This window comes from Aethalodelphis obliquidens, unplaced genomic scaffold, assembly GCF_003676395.1.
Source record: "Aethalodelphis obliquidens isolate GAN/ISIS:26980383/991018 unplaced genomic scaffold, ASM367639v1 scaffold18, whole genome shotgun sequence".
NCBI classification, from domain to species: domain Eukaryota; kingdom Metazoa; phylum Chordata; class Mammalia; order Artiodactyla; family Delphinidae; genus Aethalodelphis; species Aethalodelphis obliquidens.
The window spans coordinates 18,302,726-18,323,505 of NW_020837962.1; the positions used below are offsets into that span (position 1 = coordinate 18,302,726).

The 20,780-nt window shown below is 53.4% G+C and overlaps 1 protein-coding gene across 1 annotated transcript; it reads left to right on the forward strand.

The window, feature by feature from the left end:
- Positions 1–19,424: 19,424 nt before the first annotated feature.
- SSTR4 (somatostatin receptor 4) lies at positions 19,425–20,551 on the forward strand. The gene is given in 3 exon segments (XM_027118328.1): positions 19,425–19,481; positions 19,483–19,895; positions 19,897–20,551. Coding segments are annotated over 3 exon segments (1,125 nt in total).
- The last annotated feature ends 229 nt before the right edge of the window (positions 20,552–20,780 follow it).

Here is a 20,780-nt window from a genome sequence, read left to right on the forward strand (position 1 = left end):
GCACTTCCCTGTGGCCGTCACTGCAGGGCGTCCTGGGCACCACAGTTGCTGCTCCAGCTGCAGAGCCTGGAGGTGCCAGGGAGACCTTCCAGGAGGCCTTCTGGGCTGCTCTCAAAATACAGAGGGAGGCATGGCCATCCTGAGGCACTGCATTACCCAGGCCTGCAGGCTGTGCTCCTGTCCGCATTCTTGCATCTGACAGAGTCCATCTCTTCCATAATCTTCCCTTTGGCTCTCTTTCCCCAGGCTTCAGGTTTGTGACCATCAAAGTGGGATTGCCCATGAGGTCCTCTGCTCCAGGGCCTGGGCTAATCCTGGTGCCCAAGCAAACCAGGTTTTGTAAATAGAGACCTGAAGGTCACCCACCCCGTCTGTCCCACAGTGGTACCTCTGAGTCCCTGCAGGACCCAGCTTAGGCCCCAGGGCCCAGGGCACCACTCCAGAGGAACTGAGATGTCCAGATACGTCTCTTGTTTTCAGTTCTACAGACAGAGGGATGTCACAGGCCAGGCTCATACCTGCCATGGGAGTTCATATTAAATTCTGTAACAAGTCTATAAACACAACTTTTTTTTTTTTTTTTGGCTGCACTGCACAGCATTTAGGATCTTAATTCCCTGACCAGGGATCAAACCCATGCCCTCTGCAATGGAAGTGTGTATTTTTAACCACTGGACCGCCAGAGAAGTCCCCAAACACAACTTTTAAAATGTTTATGTTATAGATGAAAACAAAGAACAACCACAAAAATAGTCACAAATATACAACAACATCCTGGCCAGAGTCACAGAGCAAGTAGAAGACAGCCCTGGGACTTGAATGAGCATCTCCCTCTGATGTCTACATTCTTTCCCTCCATTGTGCTGCAGAAATGCAGGGAATTTTAGCTAAACCACAGCCCCCAGCTGCCAGTCCACACCAAGACCCACTCTTTTTTTTTTTTTTTTTAATTTTTATTTTTTTTTGCGGTACGCGGGCCTCTCACTGTTGTGGCCTCTCCCGTTGTGGAGCACAGGCTCCGGACACGCAGGCTCAGCGGCCATGGCTCACAGGCCCAGCCACTCCGCGGCATGTGGACTCCTCCCGGACCGGGGCATGAACCCGTGTCCCTTGCATCGGCAGGCAGACTCTCAACCACTGCACCACCAGGGAAGCCCCCCACTCTTTATTGAAGCAGCAGGTTTCAAGAGCATCTTGATGTGGTTCAATTGCTAAAATATGGTTCTTTAAAAAATAATTCAGAAAGAATTCAGTTTCACATAAAAAGACAGTCTCCATAATAGATGTCTGAATAACTTTGATTTTTGTCTGCAAATACATGATATTCTGCTATACTTCAGTTCTGATAAAACTGAAGATCTCTTTCATTCTATGCTTCACTATCTACCTATTTATTGAGTGCCTGCCATTATGACAAGCAGTCTATTTCAGATATTGTATTTTTTAGTTCTTCAATTTCCATTTTATATAGCTTCCATTTCTCTACCACAAATTTCTTTTTATTTATTATGAGCATGTTTTCCTTTACCTCATAGAGTATAGCTACAACAGTTGCTTTAAAATCCTTGTCTGCTGGTTCCAATATCTGGTCATCTCCAGATTGGCTTCTGTTGTTGTCATTTTCTTGGTTCTTTTTTTTTTAAAGTAAATTTATTTATTTTATTTATTGTTTCTGGCTGCATTGGGTCTTCGTTGCTACACGTGGGCTTTTCTCTGGTTGTGGTGAGTGGGGGCTACTCTTCTTTGCGGTTTGCAGGCTTCTCATTGCAGTGGCTTCTCTTGTTGCGGAGCACAGGCTCTAGGCACACAGGCTTCAGTAGTTGTGGCTCATGGGCTCTAGAGTACAGGCTCAGTAGTTGTGGCTCACGGGCTTAGCTGCTCCATGGCATGCGGGATCTTCCCGGACCAGGGATCGAACCTGTGTCCCCTGCGCTGGCAGGCGGATTCTCAACCACTGCGACACCAGGGAAGCCCGTTTTCTTGGTTCTTAATGAGTGATTATGGATTATATTCTGACATTGTGACCACAGTGCTCTAGAGTCGATTATTTTCCAAGAAAAGTGCAAATGTTTGTTTGTCTGTGTGCACATGTTTGGTTTAGCAGGAGAATAATTCATTCGGGCTCTGATTGAAACCTTTCCCCAACAAGAGCAAATCCCAGCTCAGCTCCTTGATCCTTGCAGGCTGCTTGGAGCCTGTGGTCCCAGGCTCAGCAGAGAAGCAGGAGGAGCTACACCCGCAATGTGGACCCCACGACCCCGGACTCTCCTTCTTGGGACCCTCACCTTCCAGCAGCTCAGTCACCCTGAACTTCGACCTCAGGCTCTTCAAGCTGCTGAAGAGGTAAACCACCCATTGGAGTTTCACCTCCCGGAACGGCACAGACCAGGCTTGCCCTCAGCTGGAAGCCGGACCAGCAGTGGGCAGCTCACACGGGGCCATGCCCTTCTTCCAAGTGTTGACTCCCTTCCAGAACCTTCTGTGGGACCCTGCTGAGCACTCTAAATACACCCATCTTTTCAGTCTTACAGCCACCCTGTGAGGGGGGCAATGGCTTAGTAACCACTCCCTTTTACTGAGCAGGAAACACAAGCTCAAAGAGGGTAAATGATGGCTTCAAGGTCAGGGTCACACAATACTGCAGGCAGGAATGCAACCCAGATCAGCTGGGCTCGGACCCCCGGTTCTTCCTCTTGGGGCTGTGGCATCACCTCTGGCTGGCATATGCCTCTGCTCAGTAGTGGTTGCAGCCCTCAGATAAGCCGAGTTCTACAATGCAGAGGACCACAGAGTGAAGAGAGGTGCTGAGGATGGGAACCCGGGAGGGAGCTCCAGAAGGTTCCCGGGAAGCAGCGGTCGGGGACCTGGAACTGTGGTTCCTCCCGTTTCGTTCCAGCTGGAAGCAAAACGGAGTCCTCACGGGGCTGATACAAGCTGAGCTGGCAGGGAAAGGCAGCCTATGACGTCCTCAGGATTTGTGGAGAACATCGTTCCAAGTACTTGGAGGAAGAATGCAAAACCTCCTTCGCAGGGGAGCTGCGGATAGAATCTGGCGCCACAGGCTCTGCAGGTCCCCGGGGCGGGGCCAGACTCTCCGTGCAGCACCAGAGCGGAAACTCATCTGAGCTGCAAGACCATGCTGGAGGGCCTCGCTTACCAACCAGCTGCTGCCCTGTTGCCTAACTCCTCCAGGATGTGTCATCCGAGAAGCAGGGCCACTGCTGCGTCCTCAGGGTGGTGCCGAGGAGAAAAGGGACAGTGTAGGTGAGGCATCTTGCCTGGAGCTCGGCACATACCAGGTCCGAAAACGTGGGTACCCTCCCACCACCTGAGCCAGTAGCATCCTGGGAGACAGGACCACGACGGAACGCAGGGCTTGTTCAATCTTCGCTTTCGCCTTTTACCCTAAATTACGGTAACCCTTTATAAATGCCCATTAGGCATGCAGTCATTGATGTAAATCCACAAATCTGTGCGCCCGTGACAGGACATTTTACAAAGGTAAATTGGACAGTGACTGCTCCTCTTAGGAACCTGGTACAGGGGACAAGGCCATCCCAGAAAGCCTTGCTAACCCAAATACAGCCCAAGGACCGGCAGCATCACCTCCCCCAGGGCTTGTGAGAAATGCAGTCTCACCCCAGAGTTGCTGAACCTGAAACGGCAGCTAAGGTCCTGTCCCCCGGTGCTTCCCGAGGAGGCTGGCCTCCTCCCCTGCCTCCTGCCCACGGAAGTGTGGCCAAGGCTCGAGGGGTGAGGCTTCCAGATACCCTGATAGCAGGCACTGTCCCTGCCCTGCAGGGCGGCTGCCCGCGATGCCTCCACACTCCAAGCCCCCTGCACTGACATCATTCTCCTCCTGACTTGCGTCTCTTGTTCTTCGTGGGAAAAATGAAAAGCAGACAGAAAACTCTAGACTTTAGAAAGACCCCACGGGTGGGCAGATCCCAACTGTAGGATCCTTCTCCTCGAGGCCAGAAGCCTCATTCCTTTCCTACTTTCTTCATCTCCCCTCAACAGACACCAACGTGATTTTCAATTGTCAAGTTAGCTGCATTTTAAAAAGTAAAAAGAAACAGGTGGACTTGGTTTTTAAAATATATTTTACCCAATATATCCAAAATATCATCGTTTCCATGTGTGGTCAACATGAAAATTATTAATGACACACTTACCCTTTTTGTACTAAGTCTTTGAAATCCAGGTTGTATTTTATTGAAGGATGTTAACAGCGCACCTCCACTCCAACAGGCCATGGGTCCAGGGCTCAGGGCCACAGGCGGTGCCTCCTGTGTTGGACAGCGCAGCCCTGGGCAGTTATAATTCAACCAGGGCCTCCTTTCTACCCGCTCTTGGTTAACTGTGCAGCTAAGCTTGTTACGAACACAATATATCCCAGTCTAGCCAGTCTCCTCACCAGCCGCCCATCCTGCAGCCTGGACCGGGAGGGGATACTGTTCCCTCCCTGTCTGTCCCCACTAGTTCCACAAAGCATCTTAGAACTTGGTCAGGAAATGATTCTACTCTTCTGGAAAACTCAAGCTATCCAGTAGTTTTCTAAGAGTCTCCTAATTAGTCTAATCGGTGCAGTGGTTAGAAGCGCGGACCCTGGACGGCCTGCGTTTGGAGCCCACCCCACTGCTTACCAGCCTTGCATAAGTCACTTCTCTGAGTGCCTCAGTTTTCTCTTCTGTGAGATGTGGACCGAGATAGGATCTCACAGAGGGAAGAGGGGCAGGGATTTAATGAGTTAATATGTGTCACACACTCAGAATGAAATGCTGCCTGGAATGCAGTATGCCAGAGATATGTCATAGCTTCTGCCACTATTACTATTACTTCTACTACTTCTGCTGCTGCTGGTATTATTACAACTACACTGCTACTACCATTACAGTTATTATCCAGGGGGAGAAGCTGCGTTGCAGCAAAAGTGTTCTCAAGCGCCCCGTCAACTCAAAACAGACCCAAATGGCGCAGTGGTTGAGAGTCCGCCTGCCGATGCAGGGGACGTGGGTTCGTGCCCCGGTCCGGGAAGATCCCACATGCCGCGGAGCGGCTGGGCCCGTGAGCCATGGCCGCTGAGCCTGCGCGTCCGGAGCCTGTGCTCCGCAATGGGAGAGACCACAGCTGTGAGAGGCCCGCGTACCGCAAAACAAACATACAAACAAAAAACAGACCCAAAAGGGACTCAGGGCTACAGTTGTCAGATTTAGCAAATCAAAATATGGGATGCCTGGTTATATTAGAATTAGATAAATAAAAAATCAGTTTTTAGTGTAAGTTTGTCCCAGCCAATATTTGGCACTTACGTGTTCTAAAACATTATTCGTTGTTTATCTGAAATTCGTATGTAATGGGGCGTCTGTATTTTGGCTGGGAGGCGGGTGGTGCTCTGGGCTCACACACACCTGGAGTGAGCACTGCTCTTGTCCCCAGTCCTTGCAAGTAGCAGCACGGGAGCCGGATTTCTAGAAGCAGAGCCTGGGATGGGGATTCCTGCCTGTCTAGGACGAGAAGGGCACCGAGGGAAGCGGGGAGGGGAAGAAAGCTAAGTGAGGATGTGGCTTCAGCAGGAGAGCAGCCGCCTGAGCCCCCGGGGAGCATGGCACCCAGAGCAACCTTCCCTGGAGCTGGAGGAGGCTGGCCTTCTGTACGTCTGCATCAGTCACTGGCCGCGGGCTGTGGAAGGGGGCTGTAGTCTGCCATGTCCTGGCCCCCGTGACTCGCTGCCACCACACAGAACCGCAGCTGGAGCATCGGGGCGCCCAGCCGTGAGTGCCGAGTGCCGCGAGGCAGTCAGTGCAGACACTCAAACAGGCTGCCCGGGATTCCTCCTGCGCTCAGCGGCTGCTTCCTCACAGGGACAGAAGAGCAGCCTGGCTGGAGGAAGCTGTCCAGCCAACCCCAGCCGGCCCACTGAGCTGGCTGCAAACCTTCCTTCCAAGCAGGGATTTGGTGGATAGAATACAGACTTGGGGTCAAAGGCTTGGATTTTGTTCAATAGCTCTTAAAAACCCACCTGCATCTTTGTTTTAATCCAGCTATTCATCAGGCTGGGCTGTTTATTTCCACAAAATTGTCTGGGTATCTTGGTTGTCGGATTCAAAAGAAAAAACACAAGATGAGCGTTTATTTAAATATGCAAAAGGCCACACCACTCTAGACCCCAAGACAGCAACAAGCAGAAACTTCTTTGAGGCAGATGAAAAGGCATCTGGTGCTCCAGGGTCGTTTTCTGAAAGGGGCGTATTTCAACTGTATACATCTTTTTTAAAAAGAAGATTGTTGTATTTAAAGTCTTGAGTAAGAAAACACTAGACTTTAAAGCTTCTCTCCACACCCCGCATCCCAGCAATCAGATGATCTGGTGCCTGGAGACTGGCTCCGTGGACCAACAGTCACGACTGTCTGGTTCCAGTGCTCAGCCATCCTGGGGAAGAACACCCAGCGGGTCTCTGGTACCCAGGAGTGGTCCGGGGGAAGTTCCTGGGCCCTGCCGTGGGCCACTGCCCCACCATCATTTGTGGCCTGGCTCCCGTGCGGTCCTTTCGGCACATCTTCAGCGTCTCCTTCTCCCCAACTGTAGCATCCTCACATCAGCATCGTCACCACCATCCACGGTAACAGCAACCACTCGTGGGCATTTGCTGTGCGGGCGCGGCATCAGAAGCAGTGCTGTATCGCTCGCTCGGATGTTTACGCATTTGACCTTGATTCTCTTGGACCGTAGTGATAGGAGCTATTGCTGGTCTTTGCTCACTTTACAAATGAGGAAACTGAGGCAGAGAGGGAGAATGGCCAGCTTACAGAGGGGGGGAAGACAGGGGAGAAAGGACCACCGACCAGGCCCTGCCACACCTCAGCCTGGCCCCACTGGGATAGGAACCCCTACCAGGAACCCACAGTGCAGTGGGTGTGGTTATATTCTTCCAGTAAACGTGAGATTTACCTGGCCAGGTGATTTCCTTCACAGCTGTAGTAACTGGAACTCCCCACCTCCCACTAACCCTCCCTGCCCCACCACATAATCCAATGATCAGAACAGACCAGGAAGTACTTGGGGTCAGAAGAGGATTGTTTGTTTTATGCAGAAAGGAGGGAGTGAGGCAGAGCCAGCAGGACACAGGCTGGACAGCAGCCAGGCGGCCCTGCTGGTTCTGCTTCTCGTTCCTTACGTGCAGTCACTGACTCTCCACGGCCCCATGTCACCTTCGTAACCTGTAAGGAGGGACTTTGTAGCCAAGGGCCTGGGTGATGAGAAGAAAGGAGATACACACACACACACGTATATACCTGCCTAAGTAAATGCATAGCTCTGTGTGTACACACACACGTACACACGTGTCTGTACACGTGTATTAAGCCTACAACAGTGTTCAGCACAGATTCAGGTTGAAATAAGCGTTACTTCCCTCCTCCTTCCTCCAGAAAAGAACATTCACCACAAGCCTCCTTCAGACAACATCTGTCTGAAACCTATGAAAATGGGCATCATTTTTAAGTGTCTTTTAGAGGAACATGCGTCTCTCCTGATAGCAGCCTGCTCTTCAGCCAACCTTCTGGTGACCTCCGCCTCCCCACCTACCCCCGGAGGACAACATTTGCCGGCCCCGCTGCCCCCAGGCTGCATCCTCTGATGAACAGAGTTCAACCCCCCAGGATCTGATCACAATACGGATTCTGATTCAGAAGTTCCAGGTAGGGCCTGAGGGTTTGCATCTCTGCCAAGCTCCCAGCTGAGGGCTGGGCTGCTGCTCTGGGGACCAGGTCTGTCTGCCTGAGAAAGCGGCCAACCTGTGTCATCCACGAACCCCAGCTCTGCAGAAGGACATGAGCTCCTTGCACTTGGTTAGACACTCAGTTCTTTATGTCTTCAGCAGGTATATCTTGAACAGGTATGCAGTGGGTCAAACGTATCTACAACCAGCCCTTTAATGATAAGATGATCTCGTTTTATGATCAACCTATTCAGTAAGATATGTTTTGCAGCAGTCACCATACAAAACCTTCGTTTGAACATGGCCACAGAGCTCTGGAAAGTTACCACAAATAAGTGTTTCTAAGAAATGGTGTTATTTCTAACTACTGACCAAGTAGTAATAAACCTAACTCAAGAAACAAAATAAAAGAAGTCCAACGTGGCTGAGATGGCCTCACTGTTGCCCTTTAAGACAGGCCGGGTCGTTCAAGTTCAGGGCTTTGCTGGAGGGATTTCCTTCCGGCTCACCACCCATTGTCTGGAAGGAAAACCCGAGAACATCCACCACGCCTGGCAGATCTTAGGTTCTGATTTCACCCCACAGACTTCAAGAGAATCCAGAGGCTCACATATCGTACTGTTTACATGTTCAGAATCCAAGCTCATTGTAGAGAGGAGGTCTGTGATCTGTACGTGTTATCTTAGTAACCTCGTTTGAACAGGAGGAAGATCTTCAAATAACAGCCATTATCTCGAGTACCCGGCAACTGCCAAGTATTGTCTAAATCTTCATGGTAACAAGGAGAAAATTATTGGAAAAGATAATTATCTCCATAATACAGCCGAGATGCTTAGCAGGGCAGGAAAAGCAAAAAGATGGTAATCTGGTGCCTCCCCAGAGACCTGGCGACCTCACCCACGGCCGGACAGAGGCGCATACGGAGCAGAAGAAACCTCGTCCTTTGAGCGTGAAACCCTACTAGGAATGAGCTAATTAGGCGTGTGGAATAGATACCACCAGCCGACTGGAAAGATTTGGGCTTCCAAGAATATGGGGAACAAAAGCGTTTCATCAAGAGTCCCATGAGTCAAATTCTCTTCCCCACCCACTTGTATATATGGTTTGGGTGCCGTTTGGTTGAGTTTTGCGTGTGCCCCTGGCTCTGAGAGATCTCAGATCCTTTCGAGAAGTAGATATGGATTCCTTTAGCCAGCAGAAAGGAAAGGCAACAACAGTTAGAATATGCATGAAAAGAAAAAAATCATTTCTATCGTGTCATTCGTTCTGTTCTGATTTCAAGTAGAGTTCATGCTTACTACAGAATGTTAGGGGCGAAACAGATTTTAAGAAAGAAAAGAAAAAATTACTCCCCCACCCCAGTAATCCCAGTATGCAAAACCACCCTGACAGTCGCTTGAATACTCTCTCTAAATGTATACACACTGTTTAAAAAATTAAGTTTCCGCAGAAAAGTTGTAAGAAGAGTTCAAAGGACTCCCATTCACCCAGAGTCATCAATTGTTTACATTTTGTCCTATTATCCTTCTCTCAGACTCTCTTGTTTCCTCTCTGTCTAAACCATTTGAGAATCACTTATAGAATCCTGCATATAGGATCCTCCCTACGTATTCCTTTGGGCTTTCTTGAGGACAACGACATTCTCGTTTGCATCCACAGTACAACAATCAAAATCAGAAAGTTTAACACTGAGCAGTGTCACTGTCAAATCCACAGGCCACACTCACCTGTTGACACTTGTCCCCGTGATGCCCCGGATGTCCCTCCGCTTCCAATCCAAGGCAGTGAGGACTTTCAGTTCTCAGCTCTCTTGAGCATCCTGGATGTGGAACGACGTGTTCTTGACCTTGATGTTTTAGAAAGTGTAAGGTCAGTGTAGGACGTCCTCCAGTGGGTTTGCCCTATGTTTCCCACTGAACTGACTCAGGTTGTGTGTTCTGGGCAGCGACGGCGTGGACGTGCCTGGGGCTCCTGTCAGGACACTGGATCAGGTGTTAGGAAGCTGGCTGGTCCCAACATTGCTGGTTTGACCTCTGTCCCCGGTGTCCCCGCTGTGAGGTAAATATTTTCCCTTCATACACCAAATTTTAAAAGCAAAAATTTTAGTCTTTTTATGTAACATCAACCAACAATGTTACTAAGACTTTAGATGGCATCTTTATTTCATGAAAGACAAAGAACTTTGCTTGAATCCCCCCAACTGTGAAAGGTAGGGGTCCAGAAAGTGTGGGCATTGGGACTGAGAGGTTTGCGCTGTGTCTCTGCAGCACAGGACTGTGGGTAGGGAGAAGGAGGTCTGGGTTTTCCATCCTGCACTCCATCGGACAGCAGAGAGAGGGGGGACATGCTTGAGAACAGTGGGGACCCTCACCAAGCCGTCAAAAGCTGTCCACCAAAGTCCAGAACACTGGTTCTCAAACTTGAACACGATCAGGGTCCTCTGCAGGGCTCATGAACAGGAATTTCTGGGTCCCTGAGTTTAGAATTCAGAGCTGGGGGTGGAGGGGATGGGGTGATGGTGCCCAGAATTTGCAAGTCTAGCAAAGCCCAGGGGATGCTGACACTGCTGTTCTATGGATCCTACCTGGAGAACCACTAGTCTAGAATCCTGAAAGTCCTGCCCAAATAGGGGACCTCTTCTCTGGGAGCTGTCCTGTCCCCCAGGTTCACCTGAGAGGTCCTTCGCTGCTCACATCACTTCTGTTTGTTATTGGCTAGAATAATTACCTCATTAGCGGCCTGAGAATCGACACTGTAACCAGAACATCTCAGAGGCACATTACACAAACCCTACCCAGGGCTTCCACGTGGATTAGCTGCCACAATTTCCATTTCCTTTATAAGATCTTTTTACCTGTTTTCCAGAGTAAGGCTCTCAAATTTTGGTGTTCATTCTGATCACCTGGGGAGTGTGTTAAAAATGCAGATGCCAGACCACAAGGCCCCGTCTCTCCCCAGAGTTCTCAAGTCAGCAGTGGGCCCCAGGGCCTGCGCTGGACCACGCACCCCAGGTGATTCTGAGAAGCATTTTCTAGAGGGAAGGACAGTTCCAGGCTCCAGGCTCTGCAAGACGATGGTCGAGCCACCACTCAGAAAATATTGCTCTTCAGCCTGAGTCATGTTGGTATAACAGAAGAGTCCGGACTTGCTAGTGTAAAGCCTCCCAGCACTAAGAAAACACATCTCCCAGGGCTGGTCCAGATGTTGCCTTTGAAGGTGACCCCGCCCAGCTTCTAGGGCCGTCAGAGAAGCATAGAGAGGAACACACACATGAACCTTAAATATACCTCCTTTCGCTCTGACCCTGGCCCCATGCAATTTTTTCTAACCACATTAAACTGTTCCGATAGTGTAAACATTCAAAGACCCTCCAGTACAGGCACCACCCAGAATCTAACCAGAGCTGCCCAAGTAATGACAGAAGCGCTCTTCTATACGGTAAACCCGCCAGGGGACCGTGGGGACCAGAACAGACGGGCGAGGGAGCCCTCTGCTCTAGCCTCGAGGTCCTCGGACTGGGTCCCTCACGCCCTCCTCTCTGATGTCGGGGACAAGTTCTCCCCGTTGTGCAGTCTGCCTGGCGTCCCCAAGCTGTAGGAGGCCCCCTCAGTGCCCCGTGAAGCCCGGCCCAGCCTCCAGCCTGGCTCTCCTGCACGGGAAGAGTCTGTTTACCCGCCTGTCTCCCTCCCACCGTGGATGGTATCTCTCAAAATGCTGAGTCCAGTGTCTGGACCTTGCACACACCTTGGTGAAGGAACGGACAAATTCCCAAGGATCCCAGGCTTGGAAAGAGCAGCCAGGTGCAGGGCCCAGGGCAGCAAGGCACGAAGGAGAGAAGCCAGGGGCTGGGGTGGGGTGGGAGGGAGGTCCAGGGCAGGAGGCCGGAGGTCAGCTCCCGTGTGCTGGGAGGAACGCAGGTTGGACGCTCAGTGTCTGACACAGGACCCTTGAGAATAACTAGTTCCAAAACCTGGGCAGAGATTAACTTGTAGGCAGGGGTGAGGCCTCTCCAGTTACGAGCTGCAGGGTAGGGAGCCAAAGGGTCAAAGCACCTCCAGGGCAGAGAAAACTAGTCCCACCACTCACCCCAAAGTGCCCTTTCCTACTGGTTTTGGACATTTTCTAAACCGGAGGCTTCCTCCGACCAAGCATGAGCGGTTGGCCAAACATTATCAGGCTGCTCTCTTTCGACGGCTATTTCATTTCACTGAGAGAGAATAATTACAACACGGATAAATCCATGAAGAGCTATTCATCACTCAAGTGCACATGCACAAGCTCAGAGTCTCTTGTTTTCTGAGAGGCTGGTGTTGGAAAACGAGAAGAGTTCCGTCCACAAAGATGGGAAGTTAAGGGCGCTAGGACCCAGCCTGTTCTGACCCCTCCCTCTACATTCAGCCTCGAAGGACAGCTCCCCCGTCGGTGGGTCTTGCTGAGACTGACTTTGTTTTCTAGAACTCCGCTGCTTTCTCCCATTCATCCCTTTTCACTGGGCTGCCTTTTCTCCGGCTGCTGGATTGGCTTTGCAATTGCTTTTCTGTTTTTCTGAGTAGAATTTACATAAACAGCTCATTTCAGTGGTGATACAAATGATTCTGGCACCTTCCAAAAATCAGCAAGCCATTAGCGATGAAAGGAGCTGTCAAGCTTCCCTCTGAATCGGCTCAGCAGGGAGGCACAACACTTTTCGAATATTGAGAAAATGCAGCCCGTATAATTAAACGGCTTTATTGCGGTGACTGTTTCCTCCTGAACTGGAGTCAGTTTGATGACTCTTTTTAATATGAGTGATTTATACCCTGACTGAAGGCCTACTGCTGCTAAGGATGGTGACACCAGGTTGTGCAATAAGTGTTTCTGGATGAGTCTTCAGTGAAGCTGTTTTCACCCCGAGAGACTCTGCCCCACCCCATCCATCCACAAAGGCAGGCAGAGTGTCTGTGTCAGCTGACCTGCACCGACCGCGGCCAGTCCACCCAGGACTGGATACTGGACCCGAGCTGGACCAATCAGACGCACTTCCCTGGTCCTCTGAACGTGCACCACTGAGAAAGTGATGGGCCCCCAAGAGGGAAAGGGACAGCGTGGAGTCAAATCCGAGAGCCAGCAGCTCTGAGGTACAAACAGGGTATTTGTGAAGAGAGCTGTAGACGGGAGAGATGGAGGGACTTCCTCTGCCTTGTGTGGTGAGCACGAGCCTGGGAGACAACGCCACAGCCTCTCCCATCTCTGTGTGTTTTGTGAGCCGAGGCGCTGGCCTCCTTGCCCTGAACGGTCTTCTCAAGGCTGTTCGTCCAGCAGTGGCCTTAGAGACAGAGACAGCGCATCCTGGGGGCAGTTGGGAGTTGGATTCCTGGTCAGAGTAATAAAGATACCACCTCTCTCTGCGGCGAAGTTGGGCTGGTTTGCTATTGACTCTTATAAGACTAAGATTTCTTAGATTCGGGGTTCCTTTTTTTAAATCATTTTATTTTATTTTATTTTATTTATTTATGGCCATGCCATTCAGCCTGCGGGATCTTAGTTCCCTGACCAGGGATCGAACCCATGCCCCCTGCATTGGAAGCATGAAGTCTTAACCACTGGACCACCAGGGAAGTCCCTGAGGCTCCTTAACTCTGATGTGAACCCACCTTGTGTGCAGCGTCCACCCAGGCCTTCCCCCGTCACCCTCATGAGCTCGGGGGGAGGGGTTTTGCTGGTGGGGGGGGAACCAGGGAGATTGGTGCAAACGGCAAGCTCAGCCCTACTGGGCCCTGAGCGATCAAGTCCTTGCCTCAGACCCAGGAATCCCTGTCTCCTGCCAGCTGCCGTGAGACCATGGCAGGCTGGCTGGGTCGCTTTCAGGTAGCGTCAATTTTCAGCCCATCACAGTACTCAGCTGAACGTTAAGAAACGGACCAGTCACCAAGCTGCTCACTGAGCAGGATGCCGACAGGCAGGGCATGGCGTGCCAGCAGAGCAAACCCACTCCTGAGCTCCAGGAGTTTGGTCTGCATCCAGAATCGCTCTCAGACTGTGTTCCTTCGGCCTCCAAATGGTTTTGCAAGAACTTGAATTGAGTCTATTTCTCAATGTATGTACTGTAACCTGAACACCAGGAAGACAGTTTTCTATGTACTGCTTCCTTGTTGTTCAACTGGGAGAGGATCTGAATTTCTAAAACTGACATGGGGCAAAAACATCCTTCAGAACCTCCTGTTACCTTCCCCCTGGGGTAGGGGGTAGGAAGACGGGAAGGCTACTCCTTCCTGCTGAAAGTAAATGTCCAGGAACAGATTGTCTGGACTAATAGCCTGGTTCCTCTAACAGCAACGATTGTAAGGATGAGTGTTGAGAACATACCAGATTCAGGATCCTATGCTGAGTGTTTTAGGTATGTTACATGAATCGACTGTTTTCAACAGATTCTGGCATACGACAAGTGTGATATGAAGGTTTGCTGGCATTATCATCCCAGTAGCTCATTCAATGAGGTAAGAACTTGTGTTCACACCTTAGAGGTGAGAAAAGCAAGGCTTGAAAAGGCCAGGGACTTGCCCAGAGATAATGGACTAGAGCATTTGTTGCTGCCATACAGAAAACACCTCTGAATGCACCCCAAGAAAGTGGATCATCTCACAGGAAAAGCAGTTCAGTGGCAGCAGCACCAGAGTTGGCAGGTTGCCTCATCAACTCTCACGCTTACCAAGCCCCCTAGTTCTTTCCTGCTTCCTGTCCTACCATCTTCAACATACTGGATAAGCTTTTACCTCATAGCCACAAGGTAGCTGCAGCTCCTCCAAGCCTTATATCCCCACAGGACAATAGCCAAACCTTCCCCAGAAGTTAACCCTTGCAGGGGCGTTCCCTGGAGGTCCAGTGGTTAGGACTTGGTGCTTTCACTGCCATGGTCCAGGTTCAATCTCTGGCTGGGAACTAAGATCCCACAAGCCGAGTGGTTCTGCCAAAAAAAAAAACAGAAGAAGAAGAAGTTGCCCCTGCAGCTTTAGTGATGCCCCTTCATGTCTCATTGGGCAGATTCAGGCCGCATGCCCACCTCTATAGCCAGCACAGACTCTGGGAAGGGAACCGACTCGAGCCCCTGAGTACATTGAAAAAGAATTCCAAAACAAAACCAGAAATCTGCCCCCCAGGGAAGAGGAGCGTGGACGTTGGGAGGCGTGCAACAATAGCTGGGACTTTGTCAAAGCCAGACTGGACCCAGGGACATAAAGGCCCTACCCTTTACCTCGTGCCACACTTTCCACTACAATGGAAGGTTCTAGATTTCCACCGTGCAGGATGGTAGCCACAGCCTTGTGCGACTCTTAAGCACTTGAAATATATGTCACGTGACTGAGGATTGAATTTATTTTTTAAGTTTAATGAAATTCAAAGAGCCACCAGGGGGCTTCCCTGGTGGGGCAGTGGTTGAGAGTCCGCCTGCCAATGCAGGGGACACGGGTTCGTGCCCCGGTCCGGGATGATCCCACATGCCGCGGGGCGGCTGGGCCCATGAGCGATGGCTGCTGAGCCTGTGCATCCGGAGCCTGTGCTCTGCAACGGGAGAGGCCACAACAGTGAGAGGCCTGCGTACCGCAAAAAAAAAAAAAAAAAAGCCACCAGGTCCAGTGGCTATGGCACGGAAATTGCCACAGGATCGGCACATCTGCAGCCTTGCTGGAGGCATCGTGGAGGCCTGCAGGCTCTGGTGCTCTAGAAATACAAAGTGACACCCCAGGGAAATCGAAGTGTTCCAACAGCTACAGAGATAAAGGAAAATGAAAGAGCTAAAATTCATTTCATAATACACTGTCTTTTACCTCTTTATCCAAAATATTATCACTCCAACACATAACCGATATAAAAAATACAGGGAGATATTTCACCCTCTTTCATTCATCTTAAGCCTTTGAGATCGGGGTGTGTTTCACAGCCACAGCTCATCTTCACATTTCAAGCGCTCAGCTGCCCGTGTGACCTGCGCTGGTGCAGAGATTTCAGAGCCCCCACGTCCAATTATCTTTCCCGACACTGGTTCACAGCTCTGGGAGGTGGGCCGGACGAGATGGAGGCTCAGAGGGCCACACCCTTGTGTCCCCAGAGCCCCTGGAGGGCTGGTCCCCACTGTCCGTGCTCTGATTCAGCAGGACGAGGATGCGGGGCCGCGCTTGGAGAAGCGCTGCTCGGGGTGCTACCCAAGCCCACACCCTCGTAAGCAGAGGGTCTGAAATTAAATCCACGTTTTCTGTGCTTCAGCCCGTTCTCTTCTGCACGCAGAGCCGTGAGGCCAAGACGCTGAGACAGTCTGCAAACAACCCCCAAAGAAGAGAACAGCCCTCAACTTCCTCGCCCCAGAGGCTGACAGCAGCGTCTGACACCTGGACACTGCAGACAGGTCCCCCACCCAGACCTGTGCCTTTGTCGTGCTGACCTTTTGTTCATAAATTCTTAGAGGGAGCCCCGTATTTAATGCGACAGCTGGGTCTTTGGGGCAGAGTGGGCTGTTGTCAGCACACTGTCTGGATGTCACCGGAGTTCAGAGAGGCATCTGAAGAAGGGCGATTATGTAAATCACTCCTGACAGAGCCGTGAGCTCAGCCTGGTTATGCCTTTGACATGCTCGGCGCAGAAGTAGTCAAAGCCACATTGAGGGCGCTTCAGGTGATTTTCTAGTGGCCGTGACGGACGCTCTCAGGACCACTGTCCTCGCGCTGCCGAACGCCAAGCCCCTCCTTGTTGAGTCCTCTGAGTAGAAGCTTCTCCTGAGACCTGCGGGCCAGGTGCAGCGTCCAGGTGCCTGAAGAGCACTTCCGGCTTGTGGAAACAGACGAGATACTCCCATGTGCAACAAAGGAGGCGTTCCTGTCCCTTCCGACTTGAGGGGGGGCTGAGAGGCCCCAGCTCCACCCCCTCCCTCATCCCTCAGCCCGGAACTCCCACCAGGGCTCCGGCAGCGGGGACTGGCTGGACCCAGGGCAGCCATTCCACCACCTGGAGGAGAAGGTCCCTGAGGCCCAGCCAGGGCCCAGCTCTGCGTGGCTTGTGACCATGTGCAGCAGAGCACTGGGCCTGAGGCTGGACGTTTAATCAACAGACCCAAAAGAGGCCCCACATTTATACCCTACAGGGAAGGGACAGGGGAGCTGGAAACATCATATGAATGGTCTTCATTCCCACCCCTTTTACTCAGTGAGACCGTGGCCCTGGGTGTTCTCTCCCGGTGGAGAAATGTAGAGGCTGGTCCCCTTAGGCATACCTTTAGTGCCATGGGGAGAGGACAGGTCTGGGGGCCCAGCGTGCACAGCCACTTCCCGCCCGGGGGCCACCAGGCTGCCCCCCTGAGCAGAGAGGCCGCCTATCGGTTTTCCGGATGTTCCTCCCAGACTCTCCCTGTAGCCCTGAGGGCACAGTGAATTCCACACACCGTGGCCCCTGGCTGCCTGCCTCTCTGTAATGTCATTCAATTAAAAGTTCCATGAGTGCCTTTTAGAATTATCTGGAGCGCCTTCAAAACATTCAGGTGCCAGGGCCACCTCTAGACCAAGCAACTCAGAGTGTGCGGGACAGGCCCGGGCTCCCACGGGGTGCCAGTGGACAGCCAGGGGTCAAGTTTCCACACTGCAGAGGGTGCCTGGCTCTCTGGGAACGAGTTCCTCAAAGCCAAGGCTATGTCAGACACGCCCCCCACCGTGTCCCAGGCTGCAGTGGGGATGGGACCTCTGCTTCCACGGTCAGCCTCTGAGGGGTCCGCACCCAGTCTCTCAGCTCCTGTGTCCCAGGAGCAACGCCTGCCCCTCCCAGCTCACCTGCACTGATGAAGGGGATTCACTGCCTAGGTCAGCATGCTCAGGGCAAACACACTCGCACCCAGGAGCTCTGAACTACCAAGCTCCCTGGTTGGGGGTGTTAATAATAATGATCACATATAGTGCTTATGGGGCCAAACACTGTTGTAACTGCTTCCCACGTGTCGGCTTATCTGGCCCACGTGACAGCCCACGTGATAGCACCAAGACTGATGCCGCTTTACAGAGAGGTTGAGTAACTTGCCCAGGGTCACACAGCAGGGAGGCAGTGGAGTGGGGATTCCGACCAAGGCAGTCACCTTAATCTACCCTGCCTTCAGAACCACCTCTGTTCCAAATTTGCCTCCCCCTCACACACCACTAGCTGAACCAAACCTCTGGCAAGTCAGCCGCGTGGCATTTTCCTGACTTTGAGGACAAACCTCCGCATTGATCCTGGATTTCCCCACCTCTCGTTCTTCAAGTCTGTGAGGCTTGGTCATTATGATGACGCTGTGTCAAGGACAGTGACGCTTGGTATCAACTCAACTTTTTTTCCTCAGTAATTTTTCAAAGCTAAGGCATCCGGCTCCCAACCTGGGCTTGGGGGTCAAGGTGCAAGGGGACTTGAGAGTGAAGTAGGGAAATGAGACAGCACAGGAGAGTGTCCATCTCAGGACAAGCCCATCTTGCCTGGGGGCCCGTGTCTCCGCCCCCCAAGTCCACTGCAGGAGAAAGGCCCATGCCCGTGTGCCCCCCCACTGGAGAAGTCACTGCTGTGGGATGGCCCGCGTCTCAGCTGCCTCTCTGATTCCTCTCTAAACACGGAATCTGGGGACACTATTTGTGCAAACACTGTGATTCCCTGCTCGTGGCCTCCGATACGCCGGATTTCAGTTTAATCTGGGAGCCCTTTCCTGATGTACCAGAGGCTTTCAGGACTGATCTGGGGCTCAAGGAGGCCACCGTCCACAGAGGCGGGGCTCCCAAGGGCCTGCACCCCACAATTTTCCAGGGCAAATCCCCACTTCAGGAACTCTGCTGTGCCCTGTGCCGACTAGCAGAGACGGCTGGGACTGGGGGCTGCTTGGTGGGTGTCCAGCACGGGATGGTCCAGCCTGGGGGTGTGAACTCGCATTCTCCAGAGTTTAGGAGGAGAAGGAGACCCAGGGAGGACCCGCGACCCTTCCTGACCACCCCTCCCAGGCACATTTCAGATATCCGGGTGCAGACTCCGCCTCCGGGGAAGCCGAGTCGCGGGGCGGAGGTTTCCTGGGGTCTGGGTCTGGTGCTCTCCGCCTCCCTCCGTGCCGGCCCGCGCACGGAGCACCTGGGTCGGAGGCTGGCCTTCTCCTGTGGCATCTCTGCTTCCGCGTGTCCATTTCCCACCTCAACCCTCAGCCCCACCTAAATCCAATGGAAAGGGTCGCGGGATCCGCGGCTGCGCGGGGTGCGAGGAGGGAGCGATGGGGGCCCGGGCAGACGTGGAACTCCCCACGACGCCAGCAGGAGCCTCGGGTTCTGCCCATAAAAAGAGTTTCAGGCGGGACAGACCCTGCGGGTCTTCAGAGGATGAACGGGACAGGGGCGGGGTTGGAGATGGGAGGATGTCAGCGCAATCGGCTCTGTGCGCACAGGCGAGTCCCCGCCATCTCTGGGGCCTCAGGATCCAAACGGAGGACTCCAGGCCACCCTGCCCCCGCGGCTGCGGGTGCCGGAGAGCAGAGCAGGGGAGAAGGTGGCAAAGGGCCGGAGAAGCCGGGGTCTGCGTGGGGCAGGGCTGGGCGCGGGTGGTCGGGAGCGCCCAGCTTTGGGTGGAGCAGGGAAAGGCGCCCGTCTGCCCCGAAGCCCCGCCGGTCTCCGGGGCGCAGCGCCGTCCATGCCCGCTCCGCCGCGCCGCCGCCACCGCCTTCCCGGCCTCCCCCATCCTGGGATGAGCGCTCCCCCGACGCCACCTCCCGGGGGCGAGGAAAGATTCGAGACGGCCTGGCCCCCCGGCGACCAATGCCAGCGGCACCCCGGCGGCGACGGAGGAGGCGGTGGCGGCGGGGACGGTAGCCATCCAGTGCGTCTCTGCGCTGGTGTGCGTGGTGGGCAACGCCCTGGTCATCTTCGTGATCCTCCGCTACGCCAAGATGAAGACGGCCACCAACATCTACCTACTGAACCCGGCTGCGGCCGACGAGCTCTTCATGCTGAGCGTGCCCTTCGTGGCCTTGTCGGCCGCCCTGCGCCACTGGCCCTTCGGCCTGGCGCTGTGCCGCGCGGTGCTTAGCGTGGACGGCCTCAACTCATTCCCCAGCGTCTTCTGCCCGGCCGTGCTCAGCGTGGACTGCTACCTGGCTATGGAGCACCCGCTGCGCGCTGCCACCTGCCGCCGCCCCGGCGTGGCCAGGCTGGTCGGCGGGTGTGTGGCTGTCGTCCTCGCTGCTCACCCAGACCATTGCCGCCTTCGCCGACACCAGGCCGGCTCGCGGCCGCCGGGCTGTGGCCTGCAACCTGCACTGGCCGCACCCAGTGTGGTCGGTGGTCTTCGTGGTCTGCACTTTCCTGCTGGACTTTCTGCTGCCCGTCGGCCTGTGCTGCGTGCTCATCGTGGGCAAGGTGTGAGCGCTGGCGCTACCGGCCGGCTGGCAGCAGCGGAAGTGCTCGGAGAAGAGGATCATGGGGCTGGTGCTGGCGGTGGCGGCCGTCTGCGTGCTCTGCTGGCTGCCTTTCTACGCGGTGCAGCTGCTGAGTCTCTCTGTGACGGGCCTGGATGCCCCCGTCCACCACGTGTCCTTCATCCTCAGCCACGCCAACAGCTGCGCCAACCCCATCCTCTGCGGCTTCCTCTCTGACAACTTCCGCAGGTCCTTCCAGTGGGTTCTCTGCCTGAGCTACCGTCTCCTGGATGCCTTTGGTGGTGCAGACCAAGAGCCACTGGACTACTGTGCCACCGCCCTCAAGAGCAGAGGGGGCGCAGGAGTCTCATGCCCCCCACTACCCTGCCAGCAGGAGCCCAGGCAACCAGAACCCAGCCGCAAGCAGGTCCCCCTCACCAGGACCACCACCTTCTGAGATGCCCTCACCACCCACCCAGCGAGGCCACCTCCAAGGGATCTGCACCACCTACAGCCAGCAGACCGCCCGTGCTGCATGCTCCCCTGAGAACCACCACCTTCCTCCACAGGCACCTGCTTCCCGCAGTCTTCGTGCACCCCCAAGAGCATCAGAGCCCCTCAGGCTTCCCCTCTCCCCGGGATGCTGGCTTTCAGAAGGATGCTTCCATGGGGCGGGGGTAGGACCC